This window comes from Aspergillus saccharolyticus (genome assembly GCF_003184585.1).
Source record: "Aspergillus saccharolyticus JOP 1030-1 unplaced genomic scaffold BP01scaffold_64, whole genome shotgun sequence".
Lineage (NCBI taxonomy): Eukaryota > Fungi > Ascomycota > Eurotiomycetes > Eurotiales > Aspergillaceae > Aspergillus > Aspergillus saccharolyticus.
In genome coordinates this window covers 61471-84464 of record NW_020290674.1, presented here as the reverse complement: position 1 = coordinate 84464, position 22994 = coordinate 61471, and the positions used below count along the sequence as shown (strand labels likewise).

Genomic DNA, 22994 nt, shown 5'->3' with positions numbered 1-22994 from the left:
ACACTGATCTAGCTCATCTTTTCCCTAATCTATAGTGCTTATTATCTGGGACTGTTTCCTTGCCTATTGAAGTGTTCACCGATCTCTTGACCTCCAGCCTGTGTCTCTGAGAACACCCGATCCGGCCCGTCATTTCACGATGGCCTTCCAAGGTAACTTACCAGATTCAAGTTATAACACGCGCTCCAACACTAATACAAGAATAATAGCCAATGGAACAGCTCCGGCTGTCAATGGCCATGCTTCAGCGTCTGACATGTCCGTAGACGTTGTCTGCGGCCCTCTCATCAATTTCAAGAATATGGATGTCACTCCTTCTTCCTCCGTATGGCGCGGAAGCATTCTAATTGTGACCAAGCCCGGCCTGAGCCAGCCCCAGCTGGTTATGCGACAGGCGGGTCCGGTCGATAGCAGTGGCCTCGCCAGTGGCACTCAGCCGAACTCCGAGAGGCTTGTTGCTGACGGACTTCGTCTGTACGAAGATCCCGACAAAGCATTCTGGAGATTCTCAATCGCTGTAGCGTTGGAGCAGTACGAAGCTCGCTGGGAGTACACTATTCCGGGCTTTCGATATGCGAACGGGGATGAGCTTCCTCCCCCATGGGACTTTGTGGTTCCATCCGTTCACCAGTCGATGCGCCTGATGTTTCATTCATGCAATGGTTTTTCCGTGGGCACTGATATGAATGCCTGGGTCGGACCCAACTTATGGAACGATGTTATGCGCATCCACGGCCAGAAGCCGTTTCATGCCATGATTGGTGGCGGTGACCAGCTTTACTGTGACGGAATCCGCGTCGATGGACCCTTAAAGGCATGGACGGCCATTGGAAATCCCCACAAGAGGCGGGCACATTCCTTTGACAATGACCTGCGCGCCCAGTGCGATGAATATTACTATGCGAACTACGTTAGGTGGTATTCCATCAAGCCGTTTAAGACCGCAAATGGCCGGATACCTCAGATCAATATCTGGGATGACCATGACATCATAGACGGCTTTGGTTCCTACACAGATCATTTCATGCGATGTTCTGTGTTTCGTGGAATTGGCGGCGTGGCTTTCAAATATTACTGCTTGTTCCAACACCACATCGCGCCTCCCAAATCAACGTACACGACGGACGCTCCGCAAACAATGCATGCAGTTAACGGAACCGCGGGTGCTGATCCTCGGCAGCTGCAGAACACTCATATTCTGGAGGGCCAGTCGGAAGACGACAGCTGGATCATCGGGAACCGACCCGGGCCTTATGTCGAGGAGAAGAGTCGAAGCCTCTACATGCGGCTCGGCAAGCGGCTCGCTTTCATCGGTGTTGATGCGCGGACGGAGCGCACGCGACACCAAGTGAACTACCCAGACACATACGATCTCATTTTCACCCGCTTGGAAAGCGAAGTGTTAGCAGCGGAAGGAGACATTAAACACTTAGTGGTGCTACTGGGGGTCCCGATCGCGTATCCTCGACTTGCATGGTTGGAAAACATTCTAAGTTCCCCTCTAATTGCGCCCATACGCTTGTTAAACAAGAGGTTTGGCTTTGCGGGCGGGCTCTTCAATCAGTTTGACGGTCAGGTTGACCTTCTGGACGACCTGGATGACCACTACACGGCACGTCAACACAAGAAGGAGCGAAGAGTATTCGTTCAACGACTCCAAGACTTTGCTAGGACTCACTCTATTCGTGTGACGATCCTGAGCGGAGATGTGCATCTGGCAGCAATTGGCCGGTTTTACTCCAATCCAGCTCTTAACCTCCATAGCGAACTGGATCCGCGCTATATGGTCAATGTCATTAGCAGTGCAATCACTAACAAGCCACCCCCCAAGGCTGTAGCCAATCTCTTGGCGCGCAGAAATAAACTTCATCATCTGGACCCATACACAGACGAGACTCTGATGAGCATGTTTGATCGACAGCCGGGTGGGCAGGAGAAGAGTGCCTCATGGAATAAGGTTACGATGCCTTCACGAAACTTTGCCTGCATCACTGAGATAGAACCTCTTTACACTGATGGAGATGCAACGGCTGCGAATGCGCAGACGACTTCATTTCCTTTGGCGAAAGACGGTCACTCGCCACTTCACCAGGGTGAAGCTGACGCCGGTTCCGGTCACCCGGCGGCCGATGGATATACCAACAGCGGAAGCATGCCCGGCGGGTTGGACATTGCGATTCGAGTGGAGATTAACCCACAGAATACAGAGGGTGCCACCGATGGTTATGGCTTCAGCAGTGAGTTTGTCAAATTATCGATAACCAATCTCTACCCGTCGCTGACATGTCAACAGTTCCCGCGTTGGCTTATGACCCTTCGAAGGACATTTCTCGCCCGACTTCACGCGCCCGTTCTCTGCGACCTCAATCCCTTCGTCCTCCTTCGCGGCAATCTGCGCGGCCTCAGACAGCCAATTAAACACTACCTTGGGATTTGCTTCAAGCATGCATAAGCCTCGTTAGGATGCTGGTCCTTCTCTAACTCGGCTTCCACTTAGCTTTGTAGCTGAGTATCGATGTATGATAGTTTCATTCTGCTTCTGTTGGCATTCTTCTTGATTCCCCGATATATTCTTTGACTCTAATGTTCTTTGCTTTCTTCTTATCTTCGAATACCAAATTTTTCGACTACTTCCAATAACAGTCTTGCATCTTTCATAGCTTCTCGATACCATTCGCTATTTCTTAGTCCGCAGCGGATCTCCGACGGTTCAACCAATCTTAATGCCGATGCGGTCAAGCTGCAAGATACGAATACTTATCATGCTCCCAGGCATGCAACTCATGCAAGGGCGGGCTGTTTGAGTGCAAAAGCATCACGAGTGGCACTGCACAGCGAATGTAATGGGCCATTTTATCTGCGGTGTCACATCAAGATTGTTACCTCCTATTCAGCCCTGCAAGGGTTAGCCCAGTACGGCGACTTTATTCAGCTCAAGGGGAAGGGAGGGGGGTGGCAACCGAAAAGGTCATGGAGTTCCTAAAATGAACCGAGCCAGAGAGCTGAATATTCTTCGCATCCAAGAAGAGCGGCTCATCGCAGGCACATTAGCAATGAGAGAACCCCAGAAGAAGACAATTCAAGATGCCTCAGAAGACAAAACTACGCACGAGCAGGTCGCAGATAGGGATTCTGACGATGACCGGCTTGACATCTTAGGCTACAAGCAGGAGCTCCGTCGCAACCGTTCCTTGACCACACTGCTCTTTCAAACACTTGCTATGACCGCCGTTCCGTATGGCGAGGGAGGTCCGCTCATGGGGGCTATCTACGGCGGCGGCCCAATGTCGATTTTTGTTGGCTGGATTGTCGTCTGCGTTCTATACCAGTGTGTAGCGATGAGTTTGGGGGAGCTCGTCTCGCGATATCCTACCTCGGCCGGACCCTACTACTGGTCGCACCAGCTAGCACAGGATCACAAGGCCCTCTTATCTTTCCTCACGGGCTGGGTGTGGTTCATCGGTAACTGGACAGCCATCCTCTCCATGAATTTTGGCTTTGCTTCCATGCTCTCGGCCTCGATCTCCATGTTTCAGCCTGGGTGGGAACCGAACAGCTGGGAACTTTTGCTGATCTTTTACGCCGTCTGCATCGGCACTTTTCTGATCTGCACCTTTGGCAATCGCTTCCTGCCTCACGTTGACCTCCTATGTACCGTATTCACAGCCGTCACCATCGTTGTTGTGCTCATCGCCTTGTCAACCACTGCTTCCACCGGCCGCCATACGGCCGCCTATGCCCTAGGCCACTACGACACGCAATTCTCCGGCTGGGGTGGCTTTACCTTTTTCATCGGCCTCCTCCCGGCGGCGTACACCTTCTGTGGGATCGGAATGATCACCTCCATGACCGAGGAATGCGTGTCTCCAGCGCGCGCGGTTCCACAAGTCATCAGTCTCACCATCCCCGTCCTCGGGCCCGCGGGCCTCCTTTTCATCCTACCCATCTGCTTCACCTTGCCCCCTATGGAAGAGATCCTCACGGCTCCCGCCGGCCAAGCCCTACCGTACATCTTCCACCGCGTGATGGGCACGCCCGAGGGTGGCATGGCTCTCATCATTCTGTTACTAGTCCTCATCCTCTTCGGTTCAATCAGCTCGACCGTCGCCGCCTCGCGAGCCACCTACGCCTTTGCACGCGACAACGCCCTCCCATTCTCCGGCTTCTGGTCTCAGGTCCAGAACCCGTACGCCGTCTTCTCCTCCTTCTTCTCCTCATCCTCAACAACTACCTCAGCCCAGCACGACGAAAGCACCACCACACCCGACACCGTGCCCTTCAACGCCCTCCTCGGCAGCACCATCCTGCAAATGCTGTTAGGGTTGATCAACCTCGGCAGCACCAGCACCTTCACCGCCTTCGTCTCCGTCAGCACCAACGCCCTCTCCGTCGCTTATGCCATCCCCATCGCGTTAAGTCTGCTGCACCGCCGCCGCGAAGTGTCCCGCGCCCCGTGGACCTGCGGACCGGTTTGGGGCCCGCTCATCAACGTGGTCTCTCTGGCGTGGATTGGGCTCGGACTGGTGCTGTTCAGTCTCCCCACGGCGCTGCCGGTCTCGCCCGCCTCAATGAACTATGCGGCTGTCGTACTCGTGGGGCTGTGGGGACTGGCGGCGGTGTGGTTTGGGATTCATGGAAGGAAAGGTTTGTTCTTTCCCCCTTGTCTTATATTGGAAATCATCACATTTTCTTCCGTCCGGGGGGGTTGCGTTGGTTGGCTGTCAAATGGAGTTCCTTATGTTTACACTTGCTGACTTGATGGCTTTGGGGGATAATAGTGTATAAAGGTCCTCCGTTGGAAGGGGGTGATTTCGAGTTGAGGAGGGTTTGACTAGATCTTGGTCTTGGAGGAAGACAACAACAGAGAGGGTGGCTCGGCCTAGCCAGGGGTTGGATACACCTGGCAACGGATTGACTGGGGAGAGAGGTAATAGACCGATAGCAAATTGTCGGGTTGAACGAAAAACGGAGTTTGGGGGACCCGCTTACTTTCTGAGGTTTGAAATGCTGCAGTCGGCATAGTTGGGTTTAAATATGGAAGTCAAACCAATGGACCATGCATGTTTGTTTGTATGTATCGTAAGCTGGGGGGGGGGGGTTTTTTTTTTTTTTTTTTTTTTTTTTTTTTTTTTTTTTTTTTTTTTTTTTTTTTTGGGGGGGGGGGGATACTAGATTGGACAGTCTTAAGATGTAGAATCGGGGTGTGATGGTCCTTTGCATGCCCGGGCCAGAGCAAGATAGTTCCAGTACACCGTCTCAACTTAGCACCAAGACAAGTAGTTATATAAATACTTCCAAGTCACTCTCGGCAGGGCCAAGCCAACAGCAACCGTCTCTCGCATTCAGTCACCAAAGAAGATACCTGCCACACTGTATGAAAAGAAAAAAAAAGGACATGAATTGAACTAATTGAACGAGAGCAAGCGGGCATCACTCCATCTAATAGGTCGAATCCTCCTGACAATCCAACTCCCCCGCCATCAGACTCGTCGTCAACGAGTTCTCATGCCCGGGATCAACACTATTATTGCTGTTACCGCTGCGTCGTCGTCGGGGCAGCCCTTCATTCGGAACCACCGCCCTACGCGGGTTGATATTGTTATTCCCACCGCCAGTCCCGCTAACACCACCACCACCACCACCCCCGAATACCGAACCGACCGAACCTCCGTTACTGCCCGCGACTCCGCCCCCACTATATACTAAGCTCCCACTTCCGCCCAGCATGTCTGCCGGCCGTCGCCGCCTGACAACCTGGTACCCTTTATCCAGCTCAATCTCAATCACGCACCGCACCTTCAGCGCACTAACCGCGGGCCAGACGCCGCGCTCGCCCTTGCGCGACCAATGCGCGAGGCTCTCCTTGCTGGGGTTCTCGAAGATCTTGGTGAAATCCCGGAGGGTGAGGTCGGGGACGAGGGTGATGCTGGGGCCCGGGATGGACTCTTCGAGCACGATGCGGGCCAGGGCGGTGGGCAGGAGGCCCAGGTAGTCGAGCTGGCGGAAGCGGTGGCGGATCTCGCCCATGACGAGGCGCGTGAAATAGCGGACGGCCGGGTTGGGTTGGCTGCTCGCAGGGCGGCGGATGAGGATGTTATTGTTGTTGTTGATGCTGCTACTGCTACCGCCGCTGCCGCCGCCGTCGGAGCGGAGGAAGGGGATGAGGTAGGGCCGCGCCTGCGAGACGATGAAGTGGTTGACGTTGAAGAGCTCGGCGACGCGCGAGAGTGGGGACTCGCCCTCGCTGTATTGCACGTGGCGCCAGGAGGCGAAGGTTGCGTCCTGTGAGTGCGGCCACGGGACGATTGAGCCGGTCTCGTCTTTGCAGTAGATGGTTACGGGGCGGTAGAGCGAAGTGTTGGAGGCGTTGGAGGCGACGGCGGCGGACCAGATGAGCTGGTTTGGGTCTTTGGTTAGCTGGATTCTCATGGAGGGAAGCAGGGTGTGGGTTAAGATGGGATAGGGCGGGCACGTACCACGTTGGGTGCAGTCAGATAGTTCAGCAGGTTTGGCGTGGCATTGGTGTTGGAGGTCGCGACGGTGATGTTGAGGATGCGTTTCGATCGAGCATATGCTTCTTCGAACGTCAAATCCCCCAGATTGGCCCGCACGCACTCCTCTAGGACCTCCGCATCGAGGAAGTAGCCCTTTTGAATGTATCGCTTGATGCGCCGTAACAAGGTCCCCGCCCAGTTATCGCCAATGTCGAAGGGCAGCCATGGACTCCCCTCTCCAGAGTCCGTGGGCTTCCGACGCCGATCAAAGGCGCTCAGATCAATGCCGTCGCTGTCCAAGAACGTCAACAGCTCGTCCTCCGTATGAACACCGACCAGCGCAGCAATCAGCGCGCCCGTCGCGGTGCCGATGATGATTCGGGGCAGAAGGCCTCTCAGATGCAGAGCTTTGACGACCCCGAGGTGACAGAGCCCGAAGATCGACCCGCCCTGCAGCAGAAGAGTCGTCCGTCCAAAGGCCTGCCGGGTGTCGTGGAGCAGCTCGAGCTTCGCCTGCGACCCAAACCCGCTGATGTGGACCGGTGCCGTGGGCAGCGCCGTCACCTGTTGGATGGAGAGCGCCACCTGGGTGATGTAGTCGTCGATCAGGAGCTTGGTCCCCGCGTAAGCTTGTGTGAACAGCTTTGGCGACGTAATGTTGCCCAGATTCCGAAGCAGTCCGGATCGGAGTAGATTAACTAATGTCAGGATATCCTCCTCTTCGCGGGCACGCATGAGAGCTTCCAATCTCCCCAGTATCAGGCGGTAATCGTAGTGACGGCTGGTGGGGTTCTGGCGCCTATCATGCATAATCAATAACGAGTTATCCACTCTGAAATTAGCGCAACTCGTACCATAGGTCCTTGCTAAGGAGCTCATCAAGGTCGAAGGCGGCTTCTTCCCATTCCTCGTAGGTGGTTGCGTTTTCGAGGGCATATCGCAGTCGGTCCAGGGGGGACTGTGTATTCCACCAGGACCATAATCTCTAGATGACAAGATGACGGTTGGTGAGCACCCGCAGTCTATAGCATTCCAACTCACAAACTCGTTGACGAGGTCGGAGACCCACCCCGCGGTATTCGATGGGACCTGGGTGTAGACTCGAGAGACTATAAGATGGAATGGGAATGGCTTACCTGTTTCCAAAATTGCGCGACGTCGAGAATCATACTAAAGACGGCAGTGAACAGATCATAGATTACCGTCAACGATGCCATGATGAATTGAAGGGGGAGGGGAGGGGGTGTTTATCAATGATCAATCGCAGGTCAAGAGGAGGAGGAGGGGGGGGGAATGACGGCACATGTCGAGTTTCTTTCACATGCTTTGATCCCCAACCTGGTCAGGAGGTTGAAGGTATTTGGGATCGAACAAGGATGACAGCAGGAAATTCGACTCGCTCCGAAGCAGAAGCAGACAGACGATGAGGCCGGATGTAGGCGCGGAAAATGTATTGCATCAAGGATAGGAGAGTGAAAAAGACATCGAAAGAGCGTTGGTGGTTCATCTCGACGGGAGGGGATGACATACACACTTACTTATATACATCCCGCATCATCATCGTCACCACCACGCTCAACATAGGATACCAATGATATTCGACTTATTTGTCTTAGCATTGCTGCAGAGATCGGATATGTGAAGATAGAGGAGCCCAGTATCCCATTTCCAGCATTATTAATCTCTAAAGTATAGGATTCGTACCCCCCAAATGATGTATACCGGTCCACAGTCCTACAAAGTGAGCCCAAGACCACAAAGTCCACAAAGTGGAGATACGTCCAGACATGGGGTAACAGAACCTCCATATGGCCAGACCCAGTTTTCACCTGCATGCTATGGGGCAAAGTGAGTTAACTCCTCGAAGCATTGCATGCTATAGTGCATGCCCATTCATATACTGGGAGCTACAATAAGAGCCAAGGCGAGACTGACCAACCATCGAGATATATTTATTATACCCTCTCTCAAAAGACCAAATGCACCCAGACGGGCTGGAGAAAAGAATAAAGACGAACCAATTATTTTCGAGTCTCTCTCTACACGCCACGCTTCGCCAGCGGACAAGGAAATACCAGACAAACCCCCGTGGACACGTTAAAAGGGCATTTTGAAATTCCATGATTTTGGGTTTTAAATTTCGCGTTGCTTCCCTATGCAAGTAGGCGAAAATGTATTCTCTTCGAACATTCCTTCACTACCCACCATGGCGGACATTTCCAACCGCTTACTCCTCGACAACGTTACCCCGCTCCGACACGTACAGACCGTCAAGGAACTAGAAGGCACAAGGTGTCAGTAAGGGTGGCGTAACGCAGTGGGGCTGTGGAAATGCGCTAGTTCGAAACTCACCTTACGGATATCCTTGTTGCGGACTCTGCAGATCTGCTGGATGTCGGCAGCACTCTGGGAGACACCCTCAAGGGAGTTACCGGAGAGCACGAGCTCATCCTTGACGTTGGCGGAGGTGACGATCTCAACACCGGGCTGGGCAGTCACGCGGCGGACGTACTTCTCACCCAAGAAGTTACTAGAAAATAACAACCGTCAGTCGATAGTCCTTTTCCAAAACGGATAAAACAAGCGACGCATTCGGATCTCCATGCTGCTCGGAGCCGGGATTCACTGGCTCCAATCCAACCAGCCCAGGACCACAATGCAATGTCGGAGAGAAAGAGTGTTGCCATACCGGATCTCAACTTCGACCTGGCCAGTCTCGGCGTTCTTCTCAAGGTTGACGTTGATGGGAAAGTGAGCGTAGACGTAACGCATCTTGTACTTGAAGCCCTTGGTGACACCGATGATCAGGTTGTTGATGAGGGTGCGGACGGTGCGGAGGGTAGCAACACCCTTGCGAGCACCGTGGTGCAGCTGGATGCTGATGACATTCTTCTCGGGGCGGCCGAAGGTGACGGCGATGTGAGAAAGGTCCTTAACGAGCTTGCCTGAGCGGAAGCGAAAAAAAACTCCATGTTAGCGGTTGCTGCAGTCGCACATGGACGAGAGGCCCGGAACGTCGAAGCCAGCACCGATCCAAAAGGTCCGTCTGGTTCAAGTCCGTTCTGTGGGCTGTGGTGGATGTTGTTGGAGAAGTGGTAATTGCATACCTCGGGGTCCCTCGACGGTCACAACGCGAGAGCGAATGTGAACCTTCACTATACGACGAAAATATGTATCAGCCCAGGTCTCTTTCGAAAGTATACCAGCCAGCCAGTCTTGGTATCGCCGCTGGTCCCTTTTGCCCTCCGCGGAGAGACAGGCATCGTGATATGCATTTCCCAGTTCCCCCCCCCCCAACTCCATTCTCCCTCTCTTCCTGCGTTGACGGAGTCGTAACAATCGAGCGCATCATGTTCCATTCTCTCCACGAGTCGTATCCTTTAATGCATCCTCTGCCACGCCTGTCCCTCCGGGGTGCCCTTCCTCTCTTCCATCTCTTGCGATAAACCAGCGACTTGACTTTTGCGAAACCAGCAAGTATAGAGCTCCCAAAGAAGCTCAGGAAAAATGATTTCGAATTGGCTCACCATTCTCGGGGACGGGCAGCGTTTCCTCGGAGTGAATGTACCGCATCTTGACTGCGTGGGCTGTGGTGTGTCCGAGGGGGGAATTGTCGATATCGTCGTGCGGTCGGTCGTCGAAAGGATCGAAATTCCTCAAGGCAAACCAGAGTCGAGAGTGGTGGAGCGAAAATCACGGGTTGTGCGTCGCTTACGGCCCAATCTAGTTTAGGTCTTCCCGCCTAGGGTTGCCCACTTTGGGATTAGTGCCATTCCCGCCCGGCAGAATATCAACAATTCTTATCGGTGGGCTTTTATCATCATGTGAATGGTTTCGGTGGAGACGAGGCTCTCATTTCTGGTTTGCCCGCCATTGTGAGAGAACGATTCCCCTTTGTTGTTCGCATGAAGCGCGATTGTCCGCCTCTCCTGGAAGCACATCTCAGACTCGCTCATGGAATTATGATTATTTCATGCTAAATTATCGAATCTATCCAACTATATACGTAGAGAAGATGCATAAAGTCCTTATCTTTCTTGGACTAAAACCTCGTATTTGTCGAAATAGAACGGACTTGCCCGGTAGCAGTAGTCCGGTGCGGATTGTAGAACATTCAAACCCCATCCATGCGGTGCATGCGCATCGCAAATGGGTCAGTCATGTGCTTTGGTCGAAGCGACAAAAACGGCTTCCCAGGTCCGCAATATTCTAGCGCAGTACGGAGTACTTTCACTCCTTACGGTGGACTTCCTGGACCCACTTGCCACCCAAGTCCTTCAAGGTCGATGTCAATTCGCCGCTCCCATCGAGAGCCGTCACGTCGTCACCACCTCCGATACTCTTGCCATTGACCAGCACATTAGGGACAGTGCGGCGACCCGTAGTCTCCGCCAACACAGCCTGCAAGTGTCGGCCATGCGGATGTTGATCCAACTCCACGACGTACGGCGCAGGAACGATGGTGTACTTCTCCTTGAGAATAGCCTTGGCTCTGGCGCTGTACGGGCAGTAGGATTTAGAGAAGATGATAACTGGCAAGGAAGACGGAGGACATTAGTAAACCATCCCCTGAGCATTAAAGGGGCGAATGGAGACCACCTACTCGGCGCCCGTTTCAGGATCTCATTCAACTCGGCCACTGCATGCGCATGCGCTTCCGTCTCAGCGTCCTCGGCCTGTGCCTGTTGCGGCTGCGACTCCTGTTGTTGTTGCTGTGGCTGTGGCTGCTTCTCCTCCTCCAGCTCCTCCGGTTTCTTCGCTACGGTCATCTTGGTCCGCCCTGCGATCGGGATCTCCTCTACCTCAGCCGCCGGGTTGGCCTTGGGGATTGCCGGCGCAATCTTATCATCGGTCATGGGATGCTTCGTGTCTTCCTTGATGGGGTTGCGGTTCGGCGCGGGGATGTTGGCTGCTGCTGCGGCCTGGCCTTCCTGAGCCTGCTTTCGAGCATCCATAGCAGCCACCGTGGAGCGGTAGAATTGCTGGTTCTGAACGCTTCGCGACTCGCTCTAAACGACAATCGAGGGTATCGCGTCAGTTTGAGTCGCCATGGAGAAGAAGTCGCGACGATGGAGAGGTATATACCGAGTAGTACCAGGTCACGCCGAGGATGACCAGCACGGCAATGACCAGGAGTCTCATGCGCCGTTGAGAAAACATCTTGGAATCGAATGCAAGATGGTAGAATCGATCGTAGAAGTTGACTACCTACGCTCCGTTCAGGACAACACGCGTGAAAATTGGTGTGGTAGCACAGGAGGATGCTTGTTGCGGACTTATCGAGCAACTGTACGCATCAGTGCTGGGATGGTTCAACAGTCAATTGTGTCGAGCCGATAAGTCATAGATGCAGCTCCAAGACCAACGCTGGCTGGACATTGGGCGAGGACAAGGGATCAGAATTTCTGGGAAAGATCCGGACTGAAAGACGTGGCAAAGTCAATGGTGAAAGACTCCGGAGCACACCCACTACTCGAGGATATTATCGATTGCAAGGTCTAAAAATACATGCGACCGGATAAAAGGTTAAGGAGTTTCTCCTCAGCTGCTCAAACTAAGGGGGGGTTCCATAAGGAGCGGGGGGAGGAGGGTCGATGACAAACCCATGCTGATGACCTCCACAGAAGGAAGCATGTCACGGGGTCGGGCGGTTACACCGTGCCCTACTACTGGGTAGAAACACGGCAAACTACAATGTACTGGTACTTTGTAGGTATTCTTTCTAGATAAGTATATTAAGAATTATATTATGAAAGATTCTCATGCTATGCTATATGCTGGGTATGTAGCTGGGTGGTATCATGGCGAACAAAAGTAAACAAACGAACCAAACATGAGATAACGTCGGAGATGATCATATACGGGGTACATGAGAGCATATACCTGCTGATTGAAATCACTCAAAGTGCAGATCAACCAACATGACGATGCTTTTTCGTGATACCGCAGAGCCTGCAGCGGTCGAACTGAGCAACTGGAGGGTTTTGTGAGAAAGCCCGTCCCTGGGAAGTCACCAGCAAGAGGGAGTGTCTCCCAACCACTGCATCTGACTTTTCTTCACTTGCCCTTGAGCCTTCGCGCATGTCATATTTGAAGCCTTCATGCTTGAACTGCGATGCCGGAGCGCGGCCCGATGGTCCCTTTTCGCTTTCCTTGGACCACAATCATCCAGTCTTCCCACTCCTTAGCTATTTCCATCAACACGTTGCCCATGACCGTAGCTGAGGCCATCAACCCGTGCCCTTCACCTTCGAGCACACGAACCTCGCAGCGTCGCATCGTCTTTCCCAGCCACTTGACATTGTCAACGGGAACGCGAGTGTCTCTGCTACCATGATGAATCACCACATTCCGAGTAATATCCACGTAGCGGAACCCAATCGGTTGCCGACGCTCCAGACACACCAGTAAATCTACTGCCGGGTTTGCATTAGTCGTCGCTAATTCCCAGATCCTGTGGGTCAGCCGATTGTCGTAGTCCACCTGCCGCTCACGATCCTGAGAGGCAGCCAGCGCGGCCTGGTTCGATAGATGTTCATCAATGGGATGGCCCGCTCCAACGACTATAGGCGTTGGCTTCTTATCTTCGAAGCTCTTGAGTCCACCTTGCTGATGAATCTTGCCTGGAAGCTGCTGAGGCTTGCTGAGCTCGATGACAGCAGAGCTTAAAATGTCTCTCTGCATCGCCTTGCGCTTGGCTCGCCGGGGAGACTTGGGCAGACTGGACGTGAGACTTGCACTTGCTGCGCTCATGAAGCTGGAATTGGCGACTTTGAGGATCGACGTTGGAAGAGCCCGGAGAATTCGCTGGGTGTAAGGAACGGCATGGGTCGGGACCGGAGCTTTCAGTGAGCCGAAACTGGACAGTTGCGATGGTGGGATCCAGGGAGCCAGCAAATGAATTCTCCCCCTAACATGTTGTGGAATTCTCAGGGCAGTAGCTAGTGCGTAAATAGCACCGGCGGAGTGTGCCATGATTGAAAACTTTGTCACTCTGAGATGATTACATACTATAGCAACATCATCTAGAGAACAATTAGCCACCATGTCATAGAAAAGGTAAAAAAAAATACTGGTGTGGTAACTCACCGGGCCAACTGAGAGGGGTCGCCGGCTCGTTCATGTAAGGCGCGCTTTCCCCGACCCCCGGTCGGTCCAAGGTGACCAAGCGGAGCTTGAGAGACCTCGCCAATTCATCATAAAAGGCCATCAAGTATCTTGTCAAACCCATGCCAAGGCAACAGAGAACCACATGACCATTTGGGTCCCCAACCTCTGAAAATGCTATAGTGCGACCTGACGTGGGGTGAGTGACCCTTTGAGTTAGCTTAGCGGCCGTAACATAGTCCTGAACTGCAAGGTCGATGGAATCAGCACTGGATGGGCGCTCTTCCACAGCGAAATAACCCGTGGGGGAACTTGCGCTCGATGGAGAACGCTGATGTCGAAAGGGAGATGGCGGCTCCGGGGTATATTTGTATGGGGACTTTTCAGATGAGTCGAACTTGTCGAAGGAGTGAATAGATGCAGTAGATGATCTAGAGGGGAACGGGGGGCTAATACGGGTAGTAGAGCGGCTTTTGCCTGTTGAAACTGCTGGAGCCGGAGCACTTTCATCGAAGCTGAAGCGAGATTTTTGCCCCATTTGCTGGGAATCTGCAGTTCCATCAAACCCCGTAGAGGCAGATTGCTGCGCGGGTACGGCGATAGGCTCTTTGAGGGATGTCAAAGAGGCACCGTCTAATTCTAGTTCGGTCTTGATCTTCTGTTGCTGGTCCTTCAATTCTTGGATTCTCTTCGTCACCTGGTCGGAATCACATCCTACCCCTGAAACTGCACTGTCCACTTTCATATCTGTACTGCTGGTCGAAGAAAATCGGCTATGCCGGGTCGATGATCTGCGGTGCTTTGGACTCAAAGAAAGAGTGTGTCGCAAGGACGATTCACGAGCAGGTATGATACGCCCGCTCCCGATTCCACCAGGAGTAATAGGTGTGCTTTCCTGCGCACCCTGTAATGAATGGCGTTCCTTACTCGAAGGCTCGCCCAGTGACGAATGTGTAGCTGTCTCAGTGGCGGACCGATTCGGTGAGGTGCGTCCTTCTTCAACCACGTCGACCATAGAATACAAAGAGCGTGCACTGGCCCTATTGCGCGGGATGTTATGTCGAAGGCCGTCGTTAAAGCTGTATGTCTTGCGTAATCGATCAACCTGCCGCTCTTTCTCGCTAGAAAATTCTCGTGAAGTTCGTTTCAGAATGCTGAGTTGGTGTTTGAGGCTTTTCTTAGAACCAGTCGAGGCGGCACTGTTCGCAGTGGAAAGTCGTGGGCCTGGTTCGGCAGTGATCATGCCAAAGGCGGAGTCTTCGTAGGCTGCCTTGGACGAAGTGAAGGAGCCCCTTGATGTCGGTCTCCCTGGAGACAAGGGCGTATCTAGGGCAGCTTTCGATTTGGGAGGGGGCGGCGCGCGGGCCATACGGATGATGGGAGCAACTGCTGCATCATCTGGATGCAAGAAGGGACCCTGTGACGTCTCCACGGGCGGCTGAAACGCCCCGAGACTTAACCCCAGTTCATGCGCGCTGAGCGGGCGTTGGTCCGGAATGCGATGTTGTTCGGGGGCCAAGTAGGCGGGCGAGCCGGGATCGGTCTTGGTGTCAATGCGCGGAACGCTGTCGAAGTGCGTCTGGAGGGGTATTGAGATGGTCGACAGCGACGAAAGTAAAGAGGATATTACTTCGGGAGATGCAGGGTCAAAAGCCGGCGAAGGGCTCGCAGCAAGAGCGCGCGATGGAATCGATTTGCGACGGTTATCCAGCGAAGCCGAGGATTGGAAAGGGGCATCAACTTGGGAAGTCGAGGAATGTTCCGCGCGATCCATGGCGGACATTGACAGGGAATCAGGCTGACCAACAGCAAGTTTCGGCCCCAGCACACAACAAGTAAGAGACTGGCATTCACCGACGATATATGCGGTCGATGGTAGTACGCGCGTGCATGATCCAGTAAGAGGGCAGAATAACGTCTGCAAAGCTTTGGTAGCGCAACGGGTAAAAATCAATAGACCGCGGGCGCTTGACGCATGTGCCAGTCACCATGCAGGAGACCTGGAGGGGGAGGGAAGAGAGAAGCAGTGAGGAGGGGAGGGCAGTGGAGGAACCAGGGCGGTCCTATCGCTGCCCTTGCGGTATGCAAGCCCCGATCAACCCCTTGCCGAACGTTTATTTTGTCTCAAGGGCTATCAATGTATGGTCGATCTAGACGGCCAGTACCTCTTTGCGACACATGCAGACAAGGACGACAGGAAAAGAGACCGAAGGGGGTTGGAGATTGCCAGTGCAGACAAAAAATTATTTAAGATCAGATAGTGTAAAAGCAAAATAGACAAGAAAAAACAAAACGGAAATAGAAAAAGGGGAAAAGGTTGGATGATTGAGTGGTAGGCCCAAGGATTGGAAAAAAAGGTACTAATCCCGAAACTGGGAAGATAAACAAGTGAAGGTCTGCCCGCTGTGGAAATAGAGAGACAATAATCAGGAAAGAAGAGCAAAGAAGGGATGCGCAGTATCGATCGCTTCAGGATCAGTCACCAAGTGAATAGAAATGATCCAATCGAGAAAGCAGGGGCAAATTTGGATTTGATTGATGGTCTTAGGAAGAGAGGGTCGATGGTTTGAGACAAGAAAGAGGGAGGAGAGAGAGAGAGAGAGAGTAGAGAGAGTATGATGGAATAATGGAATAATGGAACGATTCCGGTGGAGACTGTTAATAACTCTACAGCTGTGGTTTCCACCGATCACTTTTCTTCGCACTGAAGTATATCAGGCTAACATCCCACCTTTCTTATCCGATGTGTGCGAATAAGTGACTGAATGCCTCAGGGTTATATCCTCTCGTTCGCAATGGTAACTAATGTAGTAGGTAGGTAGGTAGGTAGTTTTATAACGACGTACTAGGCTAGGACAAGCCAAGGGAAGAGAAAGACGAGCAAAAAGACCCAAGCAAAGGCAATCAAAATAAAGGCGGGTCTCCCGCAGACAATGGATGGATTGGATGGAAGGGAGAATCCACTCCTTCGATCCGACTGGATTCTCTTCCTTTGCCTTCCTCCGCACGGTTCGCAGATCCGAGTTTTTCAGTCGTATCAAACCTCGACCATCAGGGGGGACAGTCCCTATGGATTACAGTCTCTTCGCACTCAGGAAGAGATTACTCTTTCCTCAATCAGTGCTGATGAGGCATCGCAATCCCTGCAACGAGATCCTCTCAATCCTGGGACCATCAAAGTATATAGCACTCACTCCACGTCCAGCGTAGATTGAAAGTCAACAGTGTCCGACTTCTTCGGTAAGAATCTCCCAAAGCGGAGGCATGGATGGTGGTTGTGTTTTGAGGTCCCCACCGACCGAATCATCGCAGCGTTGAGCATGAAATGAGGGTCGGCTGTTCTCGATCCGCACTCTCGGTATCTGCGATTTAAGCTACGCCCGTGTTTGTCCCGAGGCAAGGATAACTTTGGCCACCACTTTTTTGAGCCGACGATCGATCCTCCATGCCCTTCTTCGGGACGCACTCGATAATCCAGCGAGAACCGTTTGCTACTAAGGTAGGAGCATTGCAGGGGGACGCGGGGAAGCTGTAGACTTTATGCATATCAGGTGGATGTAGGATCGGCATTATTCTTTGATGGTGATCATGCTCGTAGGTATACTCCAGAGACAGGGACTTTTATACTGGCGATAAGTATCACAGGTGGCTTCTTCAAATCGTGAATCGGTAAGTTACCGTGGAAGGGCAATTTGTTTCGCATGAAGTACTAGCGCCGTAAATTATACTCCGTGAATGGCCTGAGTATGTTGATAAGTCTGATGGGTATAACTATATAATTGGCACCCACCAGCTTATGAGTGCGGATTGAGGCTATGGTATGTGTCCTAGTAGTTTGGTCAACGCACCTTGGGAATAAAAGGTACTCGAGTAAACTTGAGATAACTCTCGAGCGTCATCTCTCCGATGACCTGGCCTGGCATAGCTGAAAGGTCATACTGCAACGCTATAGGCAAGTGTAGTGTTTGTGCAGTGATGTCTCGCGATAGTCTTATCAGGCGGCGGCGGGAGGAGGACCAAAGGCAAGCTTGGCATGTTTCGGTGAAATCCATTTCCTCTCTGACGTTGACGTGCCAGCAGCTCATCCGGGTGGAAGCCCACAACAATCTGATCAAGTTCGCTTTTTCTATCTATCGTACTCACCTTCTCGCTTTCTGTCTGTTCTTCTTCTTCTCTGGACTGGTCACCCTCCGTGTGACTTCGAACTTCCATCCCAATCGGAAATGCGGTGACCGAAGGTACCGCGAAAAAGCACCTGTCCGCAATGGACGCCTACCCCGAAGACTACGTCACCCACAACCTTCCTTTTATACTGCTCTCTGGCCTCGAGTCAGGACCCGAGGAGGAGCTAGACGATGCCTGGACCAACTATCCTCTTCTGCAGGAGAAAGGCTCGAAGATATACTCGGATTTCCCGCCATTGAGTGGCTCGGTTGCAGAGGAACTACGACGGGTATTGCTAGACGAAGATGCATCTCACCTAGCAGGGAGCTCTAGAGAAGAGGGACATGCAGACCCAGCGAAAGCCCAATACAAGATCAAGAGTGTTGGACGGGTGAGCCATCGCAGTGCGGCAATCCAAGCCGTGCCCCTCCCTCCCCGCTTCACCTCATCTGTCAACACCGTCAAACAGACTGTGTGGAAAACATGCCACTACCACGCGACTATATCTCTGTGACACAATAAACTCTGCCCATGGCTGTGTGCGTGAACTGACTTGACCAATGATGATTTAGTCTTATAGATTACCGCTGCGCAAAGCTGATCCCCCACCTGTGTCTCCTCCGACGAGTCCTGGAGCCGGCCGAGATAATGATGTACCACGCGGAACTTCGTTCATACTTCACTCGCCAATCTCACCTCTGACACCATCGTCGCCCACATTTCCAGATGGTCTCCTTACTTCCCTGTGGGTGACGAAACACCAAGGGCTTGTCCCCGCGGCAGTCATCAACTTCTTTCCGTTCTGCGGAGACCTTAATATGAGCTCGCTCCGTGACAACCAACTCAAAATCGAGATCAATGGTTTAAAGAAGGAATGGCAGTCTTCTGGCTACAAGACCCGGTTCCTAGTCGTTCTTTTATCCGAAGATAGCGAGGACATTCATCAGGGGGACGCCGAGGACCGGGTAGCGGGCATTCGGAGAGCTACCAATTTGGACCAAAAATCACTTTTCCTGCTACCCTCGGATGCCACGCCGATGGAGCTCAAAGAGTTTGCGACATCTTTACTGTCTCACCTCCAGCCATCCGTGATAGAATACTATCGAGATCTGTCCAAGCATGCCAGGAGAAAACGCAATCGAGGGACGATCCCTGCACCGACGGCACCACCCACAAGCGGCACCTCCCAGACCCTGTCAAGTCAAGGCTGGAATGTGAGATATGAATTCAAGCTAGGCATCTTCGCGGAATTTCGCCGCGAGATCGATGCAGCGCTGCGGAACTATGAGAGCGCGTACGAAACTCTTTTCGGACAAGAAGTTTTTGAGTCTATCGCTGGTTGGAATCCTCGATTCAACGATGCACGCTTACTTGGAGATGCTTTGGCCATACGTATCATACGCTGCCTTCTATGGACGGGACAAACCGCACTTGCGGTGCGCGCATGGACCAACCACAGAACACGCTCACATGACATTCTCAATCGTCGGGGTAAGGGCACTAAAAACTATGGATGGGAGGCGTGGGAAGCTCGATGGTCCATGGTCATGGCGCAGCTGATACGCCAGGCCAGCATTCCCCAATTTACCTCAGTGGGGATCCCGCAGGATCAATTCCAGCAGCAATATTCGATATTCGTGCCACTGACCAATACAAATACCGCATTGGATGCTGAAGTACCATGGGAACAGCTCCATCACGAGGGCTACTGGTGGTATCGAGCAGCAAAACACGCCAACTACCGGCGTATCTTGGCCGAGCAAATTCCAGAAGAAGATCGGATGCCACCCGGCCAGTCCCCTGCCTCCCAGATAGCGAATAAGTCTTACATGTATGATACATATCTGGTACCCGACCCGCATGTTGAAGCACCGCGGTCAGGAACAAGCGGGTTCGATCACTCTGCATTTCGACTGGATGCGCTGAAAGCAGCGCTCGAGGAGTTTGCAAAGCGCGATCAAATACGAAAGACGGAAAGTATAAGTCTGGAAATAGCAGAAGAGTATATGCGCGTGGGGTCGTGGGCGGAAGCCCATGCAAAACTCAAATCGCTGTGGTCGACCTTGACTTGGCGGCGCACGTGTTGGTGGCAGCTCATGGAGAAGGCCGGTTGGGCATTGAGGGAGAGTGCCTCGCATGTCAATGACGCCGAGTCAATCTTGCGAGTCGACTGGGAGCTGCTCCATAAATGTAAGACACCCGCCGAGCACACCCATCTGCTTATCGTCAGCTTGCTGGTCTGAAATTCTGAACTCCTCCTTATTTGTTGATGTTTTGTTATATACCAGCTTTCACGCCCCGGCCTGATTGGCATTACGATATACATCGAAGCCTTGAGGACCTTTCCCTGGTGAAACCAAAGCCATCAGTTGTCCTGCTTGCGGAAGATGTTGTCTCATGCGGTAAGATGAATTTCCATTTTCGAAGGACCAACATGCTAAGCCCTATTGACTAGTAACGGCAACGTTCGTTTTTGAAAAGTCGGAAGGCAACGTTGGCGAGCCGTTGAAGGGGCAGCTTATAGTCACTTCATGCGCTCACGCATCATCCGCGCCGATTAGGCTTTCTAAAATAAAGATAGCTTTCGAAGGTTGTCTGCGTCCCATCAAGCTCCAGTCAGACAACAAACAGGAAGTTGATAGAGAGACGCTGTGCACATTATCGTCACCTTCGCTGCAAGATCCAAGTGTCTCGGCAGACCAATCCACCATTCAGTCACCTACCAGTGGCTTAACAGCGCTAGTTGGCATTGCAGACCTCACGATTGCTCCGGGTCAGACGAGGGTGTACGAATTGACAAGTATCCCCAGAGAATCAGGAGAATCGCGCGTGGCCTCAATTACACTGCTCGTTCAAGAAGAAAAGTTTGACCTTGCGATAGCCATCACTGATTTGAATCTCGCCGAAGCATTTTGGTGGCGGACGGCTTCAAAAGGTCCAACCCGGCGTCGTGTCGGCAAAGGACGAGATCCCGGTCGTTGCAAGATACTTCCTAAGCCACCGAAGATAAGGATTTCTATGCTAAACATGCGAGGCACATATTATACAAACGAGCAAATAATTCTCAAGATTGACATTCACAACGAAGAAGATGAGGCTGCGGAAGTCTCGGCGGAAACGAGACTCTTTGCTCACCCAGACTCGAAAGCCAAAATCCAATGGCTAGACGAGACAGCGTCCTCTGAAACGCTAAGCTCTGGCCAGAGTACACCGATCGAAGGGGTATCGCACTTTATCAAACGACCAATAGGGCTGATGGATAGCTCAAGTCATCGAGAGTTGGCGATTGTCCTAGCCGATACGAACGACGCCGCTAATTATGACCTCGAGATCTCCACGGTTTACAACCTCGTGTCTGACATTCAGACACCCATCATCGCCACGACACAGGTCACTCTGTCCATAATTCGACCATTTGAAGCCAACTATGAATTTCTTCCACGCCTACATCCTGAGCCCTGGCCGGACTTCTTCACCATTGATGACGATCTGCTACCCAATGGAGAAGTATCGACCCCTGGAGGTCTTCAGCAGCGATGGTGCCTGAATGCAAAGGTTGTCTCTTTTGCCTTGGAGCCGCTCATTATTGAGAAGATGTCTGTGGTACTGCTCGGACTTGGTGGCGCGTCAACCTGCCACATTGGCTCAGAGGAGATTGTTAGCCCCGACGTTGTACAGCTCCAACCCGAAGAACTTCGAGAGTCCAATTTCGTTCTAGATTTCCAGAAGGAGATCCTCGGCGACCGACGACCTACCGCCTTAAATCTGGCGCTTGAGATACATTGGCGGCGTAGTGCGACTGAAGAAGATGGCACCGACCAAGCTGCCACCATATCGACCCTTGCTGTCCCTCGGTTCATGATCCCGACCGGCGAGCCTCGTGTGCTGGCCTCCGCGAAACCCTCGAACGCTCTGTCGGGTCTGATTCACCTGGAATACACCTTGGAGAATCCCTCGATGCATTTTCTCACTTTCAACCTGACGATGGAGGCCAGCGAACATTTTGCCTTTAGTGGACCGAAGACAATAGTCGTCCAGTTGGTGCCTCTTAGCCGACAGACGGTTCGATACAACTTACTGGCATCTAAACGCGGGTTGTGGATTCAGCCACAGCTTGTTGTGGTTGATACATACTTCAACAAGACTCTCCGAGTTCTTCCCACCGAAGATATGCGGAGTGACAAGAAAGGGATTCTGGTTTGGGTAGATGCTGACGACTAGAATCTAGTAGTAGCTGTACAACTGATCTAGGTGGATTCGTAATTAGTGATAGCTAGATAAAATACTTAGGTTCGCCTAATGGAGGGTGCTGATGTAGCACTCCAGCATGTCCTTCTCTTTGGAATGACACTGAGTGGGGATATTTGCAGACAGACATTGTGAATGAAGAGATTGATAGACGAAGTCAATGAAGAAGAAGAAGAAGAAGATGATGATGATGACATTGTAAGGACGATGAATAATCACGTGACCTACCCTTATCACGCATTGCCTGTAATAGACTAGTGCCGGCGATCGGAGCGCCCGCAGCTTCCCCAAGCGGAGAGCGAGTCTCTCTGCCAGTGAGTGCCCAGTGAGTCCCGTCTACCTCTCGCTCTCTGCGCAGATTCACCTTCGACCCTCTCCTTCCACTTCGCTCACTCCTCCCTCCCTCCCTCCCCACACATCTCTCGCTCATTCCTCAATATTGGAACTCAAACGGGGCATCCGCCAACGGACTGCTTGCCTGCTCCAGAAATCCCCTCGATCAACAGCATCGTCATTTGAAAAACTATTTCTTTTCCGTCCCCCTCTTCCTGCTTGTGTGGCTGCTTGGTATTGCGACTGCCGTGTGATCGCTCCCCACCGCAGCCATGACGACCCAGCAGGCTTTAATTCTCGATACCATCCTTGGCATGAAAAGGGCCTTGCGCAAGGAAGATGATTGTGCGTTCTCCTTTCTCAGTTCAATTCTTACCACCAACTCACCACCGGCAACTTGGCTAATCCTCCTTCCGTCTTGCTGCGGTAGATTCGGGCCCTGACGATCCTATCACCCAACCCACAAATCGAGGCAACAAACTCCGGGCAAACGCCAGGTTCGTCCGAGAGGGAGCCTTAGGATACATACACCCTGAGCATCTTTACAAGCAGGTGAGTTTGTTCTCCGCCCGGTTCTCTTTTCCTTTTCGTTCATGGGGCCGGAATGATCGTGAAGAATGGAAGGAAGCTCAGACGCGGAGCAGGCGC

The 22994-nt window shown here is 52.5% G+C and overlaps 7 protein-coding genes across 7 annotated transcripts; 3 read left to right on the top strand and 4 right to left on the bottom strand.

Annotated features, from left to right (window-relative positions):
• Positions 1–139: 139 nt before the first annotated feature.
• On the top strand, positions 140–2418 carry BP01DRAFT_387197 (uncharacterized protein; the record flags this gene model as incomplete). The annotated part of the gene is made up of 3 exons (XM_025577723.1): positions 140–152; positions 210–2237; positions 2294–2418. The coding sequence occupies 3 exons, from the start codon at positions 140–142 to the stop codon at positions 2416–2418; spliced, it is 2166 nt and encodes a 721-aa protein (XP_025426597.1).
• A 300-nt stretch (positions 2419–2718) lies between these two features.
• On the top strand, positions 2719–5051 carry BP01DRAFT_207464 (putative amino acid permease). The gene is made up of 2 exons (XM_025571064.1): positions 2719–4644; positions 4779–5051. Exons 1-2 carry the CDS (start codon positions 2985–2987, stop codon positions 4829–4831), a joined length of 1713 nt encoding a protein of 570 aa, XP_025426596.1. The 5' UTR covers positions 2719–2984; the 3' UTR covers positions 4832–5051.
• A 276-nt stretch (positions 5052–5327) lies between these two features.
• BP01DRAFT_361114 (triacylglycerol lipase family protein) lies at positions 5328–7747 on the bottom strand. The gene is made up of 4 exons (XM_025576069.1): positions 7631–7747; positions 7349–7479; positions 6477–7293; positions 5328–6396 (listed from the first exon to the last, which is right to left on the bottom strand). Exons 1-4 carry the CDS (start codon positions 7709–7711, stop codon positions 5440–5442), a joined length of 1986 nt encoding a protein of 661 aa, XP_025426595.1. The 5' UTR covers positions 7712–7747; the 3' UTR covers positions 5328–5439.
• Positions 7748–8582: 835 nt separating this feature from the next.
• BP01DRAFT_361111 (60S ribosomal protein uL6) lies at positions 8583–10104 on the bottom strand. The gene is made up of 5 exons (XM_025576068.1): positions 10022–10104; positions 9602–9649; positions 9184–9439; positions 8847–9024; positions 8583–8772 (listed from the first exon to the last, which is right to left on the bottom strand). Exons 1-5 carry the CDS (start codon positions 10065–10067, stop codon positions 8722–8724), a joined length of 579 nt encoding a protein of 192 aa, XP_025426594.1. The 5' UTR covers positions 10068–10104; the 3' UTR covers positions 8583–8721.
• A 339-nt stretch (positions 10105–10443) lies between these two features.
• Positions 10444–12049, bottom strand: BP01DRAFT_395739 (glutaredoxin). Its single transcript, XM_025578415.1, has 3 exons — positions 11580–12049; positions 11098–11503; positions 10444–11026 (listed from the first exon to the last, which is right to left on the bottom strand). Exons 1-3 carry the CDS (start codon positions 11652–11654, stop codon positions 10725–10727), a joined length of 783 nt encoding a protein of 260 aa, XP_025426593.1. The 5' UTR covers positions 11655–12049; the 3' UTR covers positions 10444–10724.
• A 206-nt stretch (positions 12050–12255) lies between these two features.
• Positions 12256–15413, bottom strand: BP01DRAFT_329571 (hydrolase, alpha/beta fold family protein). Its single transcript, XM_025572991.1, has 2 exons — positions 13584–15413; positions 12256–13519 (listed from the first exon to the last, which is right to left on the bottom strand). The coding sequence occupies exons 1-2, from the start codon at positions 15382–15384 to the stop codon at positions 12594–12596; spliced, it is 2727 nt and encodes a 908-aa protein (XP_025426592.1). The 5' UTR covers positions 15385–15413; the 3' UTR covers positions 12256–12593.
• Positions 15414–17671: 2258 nt separating this feature from the next.
• Positions 17672–22161, top strand: BP01DRAFT_395737 (uncharacterized protein). Its single transcript, XM_025578414.1, has 4 exons — positions 17672–18156; positions 18338–19955; positions 20054–20167; positions 20221–22161. The coding sequence occupies exons 1-4, from the start codon at positions 17866–17868 to the stop codon at positions 21984–21986; spliced, it is 3789 nt and encodes a 1262-aa protein (XP_025426591.1). The 5' UTR covers positions 17672–17865; the 3' UTR covers positions 21987–22161.
• The last annotated feature ends 833 nt before the right edge of the window (positions 22162–22994 follow it).

What these genes read in the sequence shown, in the direction of transcription:
- BP01DRAFT_207464 (XM_025571064.1), top strand. Translation starts at nt 2,985, where the DNA reads ATGAACCGAGCCAGAGAGCTGAATATTCTTCGCATCCAAGAAGAGCGG. An exon ending in TGGGATTCATGGAAGGAAAG is followed by an intron (nt 4,645 to 4,778) that starts GTTTGTTCTTTC and finishes GGGGGATAATAG; the next exon opens with TGTATAAAGGTCCTCCGTTG.
- BP01DRAFT_361114 (XM_025576069.1), bottom strand. Translation starts at nt 7,711, where the DNA reads ATGGCATCGTTGACGGTAATCTATGATCTGTTCACTGCCGTCTTTAGT. An exon ending in TCGCGCAATTTTGGAAACAG is followed by an intron (nt 7,480 to 7,630) that starts GTAAGCCATTCC and finishes CTTGTCATCTAG; the next exon opens with AGATTATGGTCCTGGTGGAA. An exon ending in ATCTGACTGCACCCAACGTG is followed by an intron (nt 6,397 to 6,476) that starts GTACGTGCCCGC and finishes GACCCAAACCAG; the next exon opens with CTCATCTGGTCCGCCGCCGT.
- BP01DRAFT_361111 (XM_025576068.1), bottom strand. Translation starts at nt 10,067, where the DNA reads ATGCGGTACATTCACTCCGAGGAAACGCTGCCCGTCCCCGAGAATG. An exon ending in GCTGCCCGTCCCCGAGAATG is followed by an intron (nt 9,650 to 10,021) that starts GTGAGCCAATTC and finishes TTCGTCGTATAG; the next exon opens with TGAAGGTTCACATTCGCTCT. An exon ending in GACCGTCGAGGGACCCCGAG is followed by an intron (nt 9,440 to 9,601) that starts GTATGCAATTAC and finishes GCTTCCGCTCAG; the next exon opens with GCAAGCTCGTTAAGGACCTT.
- BP01DRAFT_395739 (XM_025578415.1), bottom strand. Translation starts at nt 11,654, where the DNA reads ATGTTTTCTCAACGGCGCATGAGACTCCTGGTCATTGCCGTGCTGGTC. An exon ending in GCGTGACCTGGTACTACTCG is followed by an intron (nt 11,504 to 11,579) that starts GTATATACCTCT and finishes ATTGTCGTTTAG; the next exon opens with AGCGAGTCGCGAAGCGTTCA. An exon ending in GATCCTGAAACGGGCGCCGA is followed by an intron (nt 11,027 to 11,097) that starts GTAGGTGGTCTC and finishes CTTCCTTGCCAG; the next exon opens with TTATCATCTTCTCTAAATCC.
- BP01DRAFT_329571 (XM_025572991.1), bottom strand. Translation starts at nt 15,384, where the DNA reads ATGTCCGCCATGGATCGCGCGGAACATTCCTCGACTTCCCAAGTTGAT. An exon ending in GACCCCTCTCAGTTGGCCCG is followed by an intron (nt 13,520 to 13,583) that starts GTGAGTTACCAC and finishes ATTGTTCTCTAG; the next exon opens with ATGATGTTGCTATAGTATGT.
- BP01DRAFT_395737 (XM_025578414.1), top strand. Translation starts at nt 17,866, where the DNA reads ATGGACGCCTACCCCGAAGACTACGTCACCCACAACCTTCCTTTTATA. An exon ending in CTGGGAGCTGCTCCATAAAT is followed by an intron (nt 19,956 to 20,053) that starts GTAAGACACCCG and finishes GTTATATACCAG; the next exon opens with CTTTCACGCCCCGGCCTGAT. An exon ending in GGAAGATGTTGTCTCATGCG is followed by an intron (nt 20,168 to 20,220) that starts GTAAGATGAATT and finishes CCTATTGACTAG; the next exon opens with TAACGGCAACGTTCGTTTTT.